This window comes from Zonotrichia leucophrys, chromosome 1A, assembly GCF_028769735.1.
Source record: "Zonotrichia leucophrys gambelii isolate GWCS_2022_RI chromosome 1A, RI_Zleu_2.0, whole genome shotgun sequence".
NCBI lineage: Eukaryota > Metazoa > Chordata > Aves > Passeriformes > Passerellidae > Zonotrichia > Zonotrichia leucophrys.
In genome coordinates this window covers 33,349,263-33,362,904 of record NC_088170.1, presented here as the reverse complement: position 1 = coordinate 33,362,904, position 13,642 = coordinate 33,349,263, and the positions used below count along the sequence as shown (strand labels likewise).

At 39.9% G+C, this 13,642-nt stretch overlaps 1 protein-coding gene across 2 annotated transcripts in view; it reads left to right on the top strand.

Moving 5' to 3' along the window:
* FGD6 (FYVE, RhoGEF and PH domain containing 6) overlaps positions 1–13,642 on the top strand; it is a 78,005-nt gene that overhangs the window by 23,439 nt on the left and 40,924 nt on the right. For both annotated transcript variants that reach the window (XM_064702082.1, XM_064702083.1), the window contains exon 3: positions 10,985–11,132. In XM_064702082.1, coding sequence (XP_064558152.1) covers positions 10,985–11,132 — 148 coding nt within the window. The remainder of the gene's footprint in view (positions 1–10,984; positions 11,133–13,642) is intronic.

Genomic DNA, 13,642 nt, shown 5'->3' with positions numbered 1-13,642 from the left:
AGGCAGTAAGATGGTGTCAGTGGTGATGAGGCAGGCGGTGCTGTGAGCGCTGCCCAGCTGCTGGGTGAGTCCTCATCTGCTCTCCTAAAGATTCGGTGGCTACTTTGGTCAGTCATGTGCAGTCTAGAAAATTACATCGTATTAACCTTGATGCACATGCACTCCATATTAAAAATGGCACTAAAAGAGCCATTTTGAGGGTAAGCTGCGCTATCCTTTGTTTCCCGCTGAAGGAATGCTCATCCCAGATAGCAGCAATGTCCAGCCTTGCGTTGCCGTTGCTCCCCTGGTACAATGGAAGGATGTCCTTGTCCTTCCGGAGCCGCTGCCCTCAGCCCGGTGCCTGGCTCCGTGTGCCGGGGGGAGCTCCTGAGTCCCCTCGGCTCCTTCCTAGCCCTGCTCGTGCCTAACGGGAACTCGAGCGTCACGCACTTGCGGAAATTAATCTGCAGTGCTTTATCTTTTTCTTTCCTCTTTTATTCCATGTCTGTGTTTTTCCTAATTTTGGCATTCTTCATATGTATTTCCTTTTCTTGAAGGCGGAGGAAGCTCAGTTAACGCTGCATATTTGTCACCGATGGTGGCCTTTCTCCCCCGCCTCCACCGTGTGCGCTCGGTCTCCTTTTGCCAACCGTGATATAAATTAGCAAAATGTAGCTCTAGAGAATACATCAGATGCAGAGGGGAGAGTCTAATGGGATATGAGAATTGATGAAAGACCCATTTATATGTTCAACAGCAGCCTTTTCCTGTGGGTTATTTTCAGCATCAGCTCAGGAAATGTGCTTGTGGAGCTCTGTGGCACAGCGATATTCCAACTGCATTCTAATGTAGTAGTATCTGTAAAACAGTATCATTTTTAGGTGGCACAAAATAAATGTGTAAAGAAAGTGATCAAAATATAAACTTAGTTTTTTATTTAAATGCCAGCAGTGATATTAATATGCCACATTTGCCCAGCATTTCTATTTGACCTAGTTAAAGATGTTTTAATGAATAGATTTACAAAACTGCAGCTATGTTGTTTCAGTGCCCTACATAAAATTTAGGTAAAGAAATGCTTGGTTTTATTTTAAATGCTAGAATCCAGTAAGCTTCATTTAGAAACATAAAGTTTATGCAAGTTTTAATTTTTCTTTGAAATATCATTGTGCTTATGAAAAACTGTTCTACTCAAGCAGAAGAAGACTAAAGAAATCTTTAAGGTAGTTTTTACCAAATCTACCATTTCAAAAGCTACAACCTGAGCCTTATGGCTCAGTGATTTCAACTGATGAAAGTTCACTTGGGTTTTTTGTTGCTTTTTTCCTAGTGGTGTTTGTGGAGGTGAGCTGTTCTGTACAGATTTTTAGAGAAGATGAAAAGTTTATACAGAGTATCTAAATCCCATTCTTCTAATTTGTGCAAAAGATTAGAGGAAGACATAGCACAAGTCTAATAAATAATCTTGCAAGCAGCTCAGTTATTCTTTACTCTCCGTCCGTGTTACTCTTGACCAAACTATTTCGGCCTCTCTTTTCTGACATACTGTCCAGGAAGCTGCATCAGCTCCCGTGCATGCAGAGTTGTGTGTTTAGGAACTAAGCCACTCCATTTTTATTTCAGATCTAGGTCACTGCCTTTTGAGTAATCTGTTACTCAGCTTTTGTCATCTTCTCTATCTGGTATGTAAAAAAACCCAAGTGCAATAGGATGTGCATTATTTTTAAATTGAGTGAGCAGCTGTTTGAAGAGAGATATTGGAGCCCTGATTCAGGAATAGTCATGCAAAAATCATAAAACTAATGCTGAGTCAATAGAGAAGATATTGGGTAGGGCCTTGCATTAACTGTGATTACAGTGAGCAGAAGTAGCTATGCATTGAAATGTCACTGTAGCTCTGGCAGGGTAAGATCAATTTTATTTGAAATGGGTATTAATAGGAAGTTTTGTCCTCACTTGGTTTGAGTTTTCCCTTTCCTATTTGATACATTTGTTTTGACTTCTTTTGTCACAATTACATTCTAGTTTACCAGAAGTCTATTTAGTGTGTGCTAGAGTTCTCTTGTGGTTTTTCTTTTTTTTGTGTGACTGGAAAATGAAGTGTTGTTTTTATTCTGATCCTGCTGCCCTTTCCCAATCTACTTCATCCCACAAGGGTCTGTTTTGTGAATTGAGGCAAGTTAGAATAAGAGGTCCTGATTGTGAATAAATGCCATATTTTTCTGGTCCTTTTTTATATTGCTTTTTACAGGAGCTTCTTCCAAAGATCTTTCCCATGAGCATTGCAGCTCTCCCTATGAAACAAGAATTAATGATAGAGGAAGGCAAAAAGATTTAAATTCTACTGTAAATCTCTGCAAGGAGATGATTTGAGAGCTGTTCACACCTTTTTTAAACTGTGCTTTCTAAAGTCATGCTGCAAAGTATGCTCATGACTGTAAATTCTCTTTACCTACCCTGGGAGAGAGGTAATCCCTCACAGCGTTTGGTGGTGATAGAAGCACCAGTGCAGGGATCCCTTTCCTGTTCCATGCTTCCAGCCAAGGGTTTAAATCCCTAGGTTTTGCCCCAGCACTTTACTTTATGACAATGCTCGATACCGTCCCATTGTTCCCTCCTGGATCATATTCTGCTACATTGGCTTCATTTGCTTTGGGAACCTTTGCTGGAATGGGTAAGGTAAGGAAGACTCCTGCCCTAGGCTGCATTTCACTCACATTTTTTGCTTTGTGGTCCAATATGCCCAAAGCAGACTGGAAAAGCAGAGGGACATGGAGATGACAGTGAGGGAGGGGATTTTTTAGCTCTAATGGTAGACAGTCACCATTGTTCAGAAGGTCTGGAGTTCAGGTGACAGTTCTGAATTTATGACAGGTTAGGCTCCAGGTGCATCTAGAGTGATATGAAATCCATCTTTATGCTTTCTAGACTGGCTTGTGAAAGGAATTGTGCTGGTGTTGACTTTTTCAGGCTGGTTGTGGAGGGAACGTATTCAACAAACTGTAACTCCATCAAAAGGTGCAGTAATTGACGCCTTTTGCTGATCAGTTATCTCATTATCTATTTTCTTAAACATTCCATAGAAACCCACTTGTGATCTTGGTTAGTATTCATGGTTATTTGTCAATCTGAGCATCTGTCCTGCTTGTCCTGATGTCAGCTGTGCCTGGCTGTTCAGAAGCTGAGCTGTCCCACTATGGGCACCAGTCTTCTTGCAGACTTTTAAAGTGAGACCTCTGTCTGTCTTATCCTTTTCTTTTCTAATGTGGCTTTGCTGTGGTGAGTGTAGAAACATCTGAAGCATGCATGTGTGTTTATGTTGAACTTTCCAGGGAACTGAGGAATTGTCAACAAACGTCTCGCTGAAGATGACTTCGGTGAGAGGCTGCCTGTGGTGAGCTATCCTTGGGTGCCTCTGGCCTCAAGAGCTCACGTTTGCAAATCACAGCTAAATAAGGAGATAATTTGACATCTGTTTGCACCTTTTTTTAAACTGTGCTTTTTAAAATTGTGCCATGGAAATATGAGCATGACTCTTTGATCATAGTGTGCCTGAAGTAGGGTTACTGACAGAATGGATTACTTAATAAATTTTGTACCTGTTTTATTAATGTGAAGCACATATGACAATTTTGTTGTTTTGTTTTGTTTTGGGTTGCTTTTTGGTGCTTTTTGTTTTTTGTTTTGTTTTTTGTGGTGTTTTTGCTCAGAATGTGAGTCAGCTGTATTTTTCTTTCATCTCACTGAGGAAAGTAGTATATGCTGCCTTGACCTGAGGATAACAAATCCTAAACCAAATGCTGCTGGCTGCAGACACTGGGATAACTTGGTTCAAGCAAGTCAGGTGCAGAAGTTTGCAATGTGCTCAGCCAAGTATAGAAGGAGCTGCCAGTGGCATGATCTAACAGCCCAAATGTCATGGCAGCTCTCACAGTGTTTGTGATGTCCTCCTTGCCCAGAAGTCCCAGGTGTAACCAGTGAGTGCCAGAGGTAAGGACTGGGATAAAGAGGGCAGTTCTTGGTGCTTGTCCTGGCAAGACCAAACTCCTGGCATTTCCACATGGCCTCTCTCAGCAGCCAGCCCATTGCCCAGGAGGCAGCAGACAGCTTTCAAAGTGCAAATGGCTCTGAATGAAAATGCATTTCAAATGGATTGTATTGAGCTTTTCTTTTGATAGTGTATTTCTGTCATCAAGATCTTGGCTTTTTGTAAAAAAAGGGGACACTAATGAGTGCATACAGTACATATGATATTGTTTAAAATAATTCTGTTTCAGTTATTGAAGTCTATAAATTGAAATTTGAAAAAGGAACCTGGAGTGCACAAACTATTTTCAGTTGTAGTTGCTCAGCTGGATGCTAGTAGTTTGTTTTCTAGCTGTCATTCTTGAGGAGTGTTTATATTTGTAATCAAATCCTTAAAATTCCCTAACCAGCCTGGAGAGAATATAGCACAACAGTGCTAAGCAATGCAAATAGTCATGGATTCATTGGTTTGGTTTGTTTGCTCCTTGTTTTGTGGTGTTTTTTTTTAATTTTAAAGAGCACTGTAGAAGTCTGTTTTATTCTTTATTCCTTGCCATGCCACCTGTGGCAGGATTGCTCACAGAAGGAACTAGTGAATCTCACAGGCATGATCTATTTAGGTAGTCTTAAAAGATATAAACAAAAAGATCAAAATCAATTGTCATGTTCCTTGAGATCACACCAATAAAAATCCATATCTGGTTGCCTTTTTTCTTGTTATTTGTCATAATAATAAGAAGAACTTATTAATATCATTGACTTCTTACTGCAGGAGAACAAATGGCATAACGTTAGTGCTGGTGTGTAAAATCATATTTGAGAGGGCACCTTGCTATCTTGCTCTCTTGCTGTGAAAAAGCACCATTTTTGGCAGAGAAGCTGCAGCCCAAGCAGCTTGGCTGCAATAAGGCAAGCAGTCTCCAGGGCTGGCAGCCACATCTGCACTGCGAGGCACAGCAGCACCCACCAGCCTTTCTCCCTGTCCACTGCCCCTGGAGAAGAGAGATGTGATCTCAGCTGCAGCTTGTTTCATCTGTGAGTCTGTCATTAAACCAGAGAGGTGACTGAGGCTGTAGATGTCATCCCCCTGGCCTGGGTTGCATTTCATCTTCATTTGCTGCTTCATGGTCCAGTGTGCCTGAAGGAGAAATGAAAAACAGGGGGACATGAACACAAGAAGGGGTGGGATATTTTTAGCTCTAATGGTAAACAGCTACTGTTATTCACGGAATCTGAAGATCAAATGAGGGGTGAATATTAAGCTCCAATTAAGCTCCAGGTGCATCTAGAGTGATATGAAGTTCATCTTTGTGCTTTCTAGACTGGTTTGCTGGTGTTGACTTCTTCAGGCTGCTTGTGGATGGGAGGTATTGCAGCAAAATGTAACTAATCCAAAAAGTGCTGCAATTGATGCCTTTACTAATCTTGCTGATCACTAATCCCTTTATGTATTTTCTTAAACCTTCCATAGGAGCCCACACATGATCTTGGTTGGCATCCTTTATTATTTTAGTGCTTTGCCAAGTATGCTTGCTTTCTACAACTGGTTTTCTTTTTCCAAAAACCTGTAGTAATTAAATAATAAAGACACTGGACTGTCTTTAAAAAGAAGCATTAAATAAAAGCAGAAGAAATTCACTAAACAAAACAAAAGGGTTATTAACCAAGCATTAAGTTCACTTTTGCTTTGACTTTCCAGGAGCATCTTCTGTTGTTTGAACACCCAAATCAGGGAATTACTTCCTAAATTGTTTTGAGATATTAATTCGAGTTCTATATCTACGGTCCTTCCTTGAAAGAGATTCTGAATTTAGATAGTACCAAGCAGAAAAGATTCTATAGAACATTTTGGTTTTTTAGGTCTTTTACCATTGCATTTTCCCAGAAGTGAACACTAGAGTTCATGGAGGGAATCAGTTGGTGAGGCATGCTTACAGTTATTGAGAGTATGAGGGGCTGTGAAAAAATGACAATGTTATCAGCTATTGCCTTCACAGAGAGCCAGTGTGCTTTTAGGTCTTAAAAAACTAGCAGCTGAACATGCCTTAATTACTAAAATTGATTGCAGGCAATGGTGATGTTAAAAACTGAAAATGAATAAGCACTAATAATAGTAGCTTGCTCTCTGGGGCAAAATGAGGTGCAAGCAGCTGTGAAAAGTTGGTGAAATGCTGTAATGATACAAAAAGGATTTGAGATGAAATATTATAATAGGGCATGTTAAGTTGCTCTCTGAAGTTCTGGTATGTATTTTTTAGTTGAGTAGGAACTTCAGTTTGTGTAATTTTGCCTGCATGTTGAAAGCTTGCTTTTAAAATAAATAAACATAAACACCCACAAAAAATGTGCAATAAAATACTGGAGGAAGAGACAGAAAGATAAAGAGGAGTATACCAGAGACTCCTTTTAAAACAACAAAAGGATGAGAAATTAAGAGTTTAGCAATGTTGTGTGCAAGGCTCTGTTCATTCAGCATTCCTACATATTTTTATTACTTACTGAAAGTAGGAAAAGGATCTAAAAATAACGAAGATCGCAAGGAAACGTGTGTAAAGCAGTAGCGTGGATGAATCTATTTTAGCAAATACTTTGGAGCTGTGGAAACTTGCTTTTCAGTAGTTATGGTGATGCTAACACTTGAAGTCATTCCAATATACTATAAAATACTTAATGCTGGAGCATTCCATGGCAGGGAATCTTTCTGAATGATCTCAATCAACCTTAAAGTACTATTTGCTTTCTAAAGGAGTGGGAAACGGAGACTGAAATGGTAATTGTGGCTTCAGGCCATAGTGCCCTGTGGAGGGTCCAAATCAACAGTGTCTGAAAGTGAAGCCACAGGTGTATCTGAAGCTTCTATTATAAGACAAATAAACTAGTCTGAACTAGTCTTGGTCATCTCTTGAAGACAATAAGTGGTTTTTATGCTGAGTCCCAGTGGTAATAGTCTGATGGCAATTGTTAAGTTTTGACAGTTTATCTTGCTAGGAGCAGCATGTTTTATTTCATTAGTATTATACTATTGCAATTGGAAAATACAGCCCAACATAAATGCATCATCCCATAAGCCACTCATTCCAACGCAAACGAGTGATTCCTTCATTTTATGTGTGAAATAAAAAAGCCCCACATCTATATTTAGATTCCTTGCTCATGAGATATGGCAATATGTTCTTACTCAGTGCACAGCACAGTGAGTTGGCAGGGCTGGTGTTTCACATGACTGATAATGCAGAAGTTTCTATGGGCAGTGCTGTGGGTAGGACAAAGAATCGTGATGAAGAGGGAACGAGATAGAGACAGTTCACAGTATCCCCAAAATACCTATCAGAAGTGCCACTTAAAATAAGCCTTACTGCATGCTTGTGGTATTTTGGAAAAGGGACATTATTATGTGCTAGGAAATACTCTGTTTATTTAAAGATTTACTACTATTTCCAAAGGCAGTTAAAGTGCAAGGGATTTCACTTTATCCAGAGATAACTTTAAGAGAACCATACAAACACTTATGTTATGGATGACTTCAGAGGTAAAAGTACAGACAAGAGTAATCAGTAAATACAGATCTGCTTTCTGTTTCACCAGAAAAGCTGTAGCATTTACCATGAGAGGTTAAGGTGTAGTGTCTGAGGGTGATTGCCTGTTCTTCAGCACGTGGCTGATAAACACAGATGAACACAGTAACTCTGTCCCAATTTTCTATGAAGAGGACACAACTGCAGATATCACCACAAAGGTATCTACCCTGGCTGCAGTATTGCATCCTATCCCTGGACTGATGGCTTGTTTGATTCTGGAAAATTGCTGAGTGTGAACTGACTCTTGATCATCTAATCATCCACTGTGTTCTTTCTTTAAAAAGCAAAGAAAAGAAGGGAAAAAGCATTAAAAATACCACTAAAAAAAACCCTCAACAAGTTGTATCATGTGGAAGAACCAGAGTGCTCTGAACTGAGCAAATACAGGACACAAGTGGAATAGACAATGTATGAAAGATTTTATACATGGTTCTCTCAGCTGTCACAGCTTCCTTTACATGAATAGTATGGGCATAAGCACCACAAAGGTCAGAAACGGAGCTTACTGCTTCAACAGTGTGATTTATAGGAAGAAAAAAAATTTATACAGCAAGTGGCTGTCATTTGTGGACACTTACTACACATCCTAATTATCACTACTTAATTATTTAAATAATTAAGTATTTTTTTTTACTGAAACTTTCTATTAAATAAGCTGATTAATCTTATGTTTAGAAATTGCTTCACACAACACAAGCCAGTTAGTTTGTTCTTCATCCTTCAGTGGTGAGGGAATTGGGTTTGTACAAGTAAAACACAGCTTCATCTGGAAGTATTCTTGTTTCTGACTTCCAAAAAGGTAGATTTTCTAAAACTTCTAGGTTTTGGCATAGCTGCCCTGAAAAGTTTAAATGAAAAATGACAACAAAGTCTGGGAGTGGGCATCCAGTAGAATATGCTGAGGCAAAAGAACAGTGATGTCACAGGTGTGAAAACAATGTTTTCTTGATGAGAAGGAATCTCAGTTAAAGGAAATTAAAACGGCAATTAAAACAAATATTAAGGGTAGAAAAAAGGGCAATAAAATGTCTATTAACAGAAATAGCCATTAATGAATAATGGACTAAAAAATATATTCCAGTGTGGTCAGAGATAAAGCACTTAATATATTTTGCAGTAGGGGAAAAAATAGCCTTGGTCAGAGATAGATTCTGTGACAGATGTGGATGGTAAAGCTGAGTAATTTAGTAAGGGAAAGACCAGCAGTAATTTCTGTTGCAGGTTTTGCTAAAGCTGGGGCAGATATCTACCTCATGTCATGATACTGATGTAATAAAAATGTTTGTGTTTGTCATAATAAAAGCATATGAGATGGCAGCTGCTAAAATAAATATTCTCAGCTGACAGTGACATATAAACTAGACAAGGAGTTTTCTGAATTGCTGAAGTTAATTAATAACTGCAGAAATCTTAGTTTCCTGCTAGCATGATTCCAGGGAAAGCTCCAGTAAAAAGCTGCTTTTTTTGTCTTCCTGAAACTTCTGGAGGCGCTATGAGAGCTGTCCCTGGCATACACCATATGCTGTTGTCGTCAGCACTCATCTCTCTGCTGGCTGCCATCTTCCTGCATGGAGCTGATCATTTCCAAACCCAAATAAAGGGTGTCTCTCTGCACCCAGGGTGCTGCAGTCTTGGCTCAGGACCTTGTTGAGCTCAGTGATGACCTTACAGTCTCCTTCCTTCCCCCACCCCATTTGGTTCTGGGAGACAGTAACTGCTTGGGAGTTTCCCAAGTCCTTCCTGTGTTGTCATAATAGAACCAAGTTATTTTAATCTTCTCTGTGCCTTCATGGCTGACCAAGGTCTGTCCACAGGCCAGCTATTCTTTACCTCCAAATACATTTCTATTTGTGATCTGCATTTTTGTGTTGGTTTGTTTGTTTTTAACTCTATCTTGAGCATTGTGAAATAAACAATTTGCTGTAGCAGAATCCCCTTCCTTGACCTGCTGGCACTCTTGCTGAGGGTGCCCCCTGTCCCTCTGTCCACATTGCTGACAAACCTGTTTAACAGTGCCAGTCCCAATACTGAGCCCAAGCCCTGAGGAACACTTCTGCTTTTCAGCTTGCTAGCAGACACCTTCTGTGGGATCCATGGTGACAGATTTTCCTTCTGGTAGCTATCACAGATAGAGGTGGCAAGTCTGAATAGTTACCCTCCATCCCTGCTTTCCTCTGATTGAAAACAAGGAGAAAATCAGTCCTGACTGTTCCTTGCCTCGGGAGGCAGAGGGCCAGGTGTATGGAGAAGTGTGTAGCCCTGGCAGTCATTGGCTGTATAAAATTAGGTGTTGGTCAGCCCAGAGAGATCTCTGCTGGCTGCAGCAGCTCATGGACAAGGTTTCCTGGATTTGCTTTTTGTTTTGCAGGATAGCTAATCAGTTTTGGCTCGTGTCAATAAATCTGTGGCATCCCAGCATCTTTTTGCAGACCTTGAACACAGATTATGTGATTTTTAGATAGCTTTAATGTAATTGGAAATTATTAGATACTTTTGAGAATTAAAAATAGGAACCCAGAGATTTGGTGTGTTTCCATGTAACCTTCCAAAAACTTAAGGTTGTTTCCGCTAGTCTGTTTTCCTATCTATCTTTCCCTACCCCCTTTTTTATTTTCTTCTAGAATTGCATTTCTTAAATCTCTACTGAAGTTGTCAAGGCTAGTTAGAGGAAGGATATTGTGTGCTTGTCTCATGCAATTCCTGTATTGCAAAAATTGCTGAAGCTAATAAAAAGAGACCTCTGCAATGATTGTACAGCAGCAGAACAAGATTGTTGTACAGCTTTGACAGCTCTCCAAAAGGTGTCTGTTTTGGGAGGATGGGTGTTCTTAATTGCAAAAGATTCTGTATTCCTGCTTTTAAGAAGAGTTGTTGGACAGAATGGTTATGATATTGCTGTCACTGAAGCAGTTGTTTAGCATATGCATTGAGAAACAGGCCTGTATGTATACATGCATCTAGAATTTCACAAAGCTCCAGTGTGAGTACCATATCTGGAACAAGACCTGCTGCTGGGAGATAGAGGATAGCAAAATGGCTATCACCTTTTTTTATCCTGCACACAGTACAAATGTTGCTCTGTACTTGGACGTAGCAATAAGGGAATAGATTTATCAGACTTTGTTGTTAGGCAAACTCTGATGGATGGACATGAATAGTATAAATACTCCAAAGGTACTGTGGCTTGTGCTTGCTGCCAATGAGCATTGTATCAATACTACCATATGTAAAATGTTGCAGAGTTGTGAGTCCACTGTGGAAAAGCCTCCAACTGCTATAATCTTCAGACTACCCTCTACTGTTTTCAGGGTGTCTGACACCAAGTAGATAATCTATTGTGGGGTGTAACAGAAAGCTCTTTACATAATTGAAGTATCATGAATATATTTTAATACTAGGTCCTTAGAAGAACACCATGATCATCCCAATGTGGTAATGGGAGATCTTCAGTCAGATGAAGAAGATATCATGAACAGTTCTGATGAAGATGATGACACAAATTCTGATTCCAGTAAAGGGGAGACTGATCCTCAAGAAGATAAACAGGTATTTTTTTTATCTTTATCTTCTGAAGCTATTTCTCACTCTTGCAGTATTTCATTAGTTGTAATGTGTTGGGATATTTTCAAATGTAAACACCTGTTGCCTGTTGAGGTTGAGGTCTGACCTATTACCTTCTGTGAGTGTCAGCTTGGAATTATTTTCCTTATTTTAATTTTATTTCTTCTTCAAATGAGAAGCAGGAGGACAGTGTTAACTACCCTGAATGAAATGAAGTTATGAGGGTCCTGTCCCTCTTTTTGGGGGTACCCATGTTTTTACTTCTCAGCCCTGGACGCCCTGAAACCAGCCTGCCTGTAGACCAGTGCCTCTCCTCAGCACCAGTCCCAGCAGCTGTTTCCTTTGATAGTAGTTATATCTGCTTCCTTTCTTTAAAAATAATTAAAAACCAAAACAAAACAAAGCCCCAACAAGACAAACAGAAAAACCCAATGAAATTGTCTAGGGCTGGAAGAGAAGACTTGGCATGTTGGGCCTCAATATTGTGAAACCAAATGATAGGACTAAATTGGGAAAGGGAGAGTCCAGGGAAAAGCTTGTTCCTGTGAAACCAAACAAGACTTTACCTGTATAGAAGCTATCTTACCTTGCATGCCTCTACAAATGCCCTCAGCCGTTCACAAGGGAGTTTAACAGGAAGGTGTCCCCATCAGGAGGGTTCTCAGGCAGTTTTATGGGGTAATTCAGCGCTTGCTGTGAGGCATCTGCCGCTGCTTGCTTCAGCTGCCTGCGGCACGTGCGGCCGGCAGCTGGCAATTAGCAACCAGCTTCTCACAGCGAGAGCAGCTGCTGAGGAGAATGAGGCAGTCTCTGCATCCCCCATCAGCTGGGCTTCTTTCACTTTTCTTTACTGCAAGCATCTGGCTGTTCTGTTGCTTTATATCTGTTAGGGACTTAGAGGGCTTCTTTCCAGTGTTGTGCCGGAGAGCCTTATTTGTATCCCTTTGGTTCCACCATTAGAGACTCTCAGAGCCAGAGTATCTTTGTCTGAGCAAATGCAAAGTGGCCCTTTCAGCACCAGCTGGTATGTGAAAAGTCTTTCAAATGGGGTTGTGATATTTCATTTTGTAATTGTTTAGCGGTAGCATCTTGTTCTCAAAACACTAATTTTCTCTCATTTGCAACTGACACATTTACAGTGATGGCAGATACCTTGCTTTGCATAATTGACTTACTTGTGAATTCAGTCTTGCAGGGAGTGTGTCAGCTGTGCTTTCTAAATAGGCACAGAGGCCTGAGAATAGGTGTTACAATCTTGCCTGAATGTGATTGACTCACACTGGATAGATCTCAGTGCTCTTTGGAAATAAGTTTAATTTCATAAGTAAAATTCCAGATCTGTGTGCAGATGTCTATAGTATATAAAATAAATAATGTATTTTGCACATATCTGGTGTTATACAAAATTATTTAATTTAGAAATTAATTTTAATTCAGTAATTAGGCATGGTGTCATTTAAATTCCAATGAAAAGGTTAGATTTTTTTTTTAGTTTGAGTGCAACAATATCTTTAAAACCAGCCTATGAGTACTATCTCTTCCTTTGTTTATTTTCCAGCACTTGAGACTAACTTATAGGTTTCGAGAAGAACTAAATCTTCAGAGAATCCTTGTAACATCAGTGCTTATGAACCAAAGTTTTGTGGATAAAATGCCACTGATACCTGACTTTCTAAATAAACAGTTCAGTGCCCATATTGTACTACCACACTCAATACAGCCTTCCCAGGACTTCCATCTCACTTGAGCTGTATATCCCGTGATGTTTTAGGGCACCTCATCCTCTTTTTCTTTGCAGCCCATTAAAATAAAAGCCTGAGTGTGCAATAGATGTGCTGACAGCTGGCAGCAGAGAAGCATATGGCAAACCATGAGAGCTGTTTGGAGAAAGGTGTTCCATCTGAGGGAAATCCTGCATGGGAGTTACACTGTGCAGCAAACACGTTTGCATCCCGGTGCCTGCCCCGTTTGCTTTGTTTTACCTATTACCTCTGTCTGAGGTTGGACAGAGGCACTGGATTTTCAGAAGCCAAATGTGCATGTGAGACCCAAAATCATCTCCACAATGTTTCAGGCAAATGACAAGGCTCACGCATCTGCATCTTTGGGGTACAGTTGCTCTGTATTCCAGCAGCTCCATTAGTAGATTGTCAGAAACTAGCTATTCTCTTCAATGTGATTTTTTTTTCTGTTTTTTTTTCTCCTGTCGCCTTGTTTTCACCTAAGAAAATGTGTATGTCTTTTAAGATGTTCCTGAAACACATTTGAGTTCACTGCAAATATTACTGTTGCTGTATTAATCAGAAGCAAAGAATGAAGTAAGATAGAAATACTACCTGTAGTTTAGTACTTTTGCTAAACCAGTAATTGTTGTTTGCTAGAACTTCATTCATTATGGGCTTCAGTGCTTCCTGTAATAATTAAAAGAAAAGGCTGACAGGCTGAAAGGCTGCTCCTAGCTAATACTGTTGTTTCCAGATGCAAGCTAAATTGAT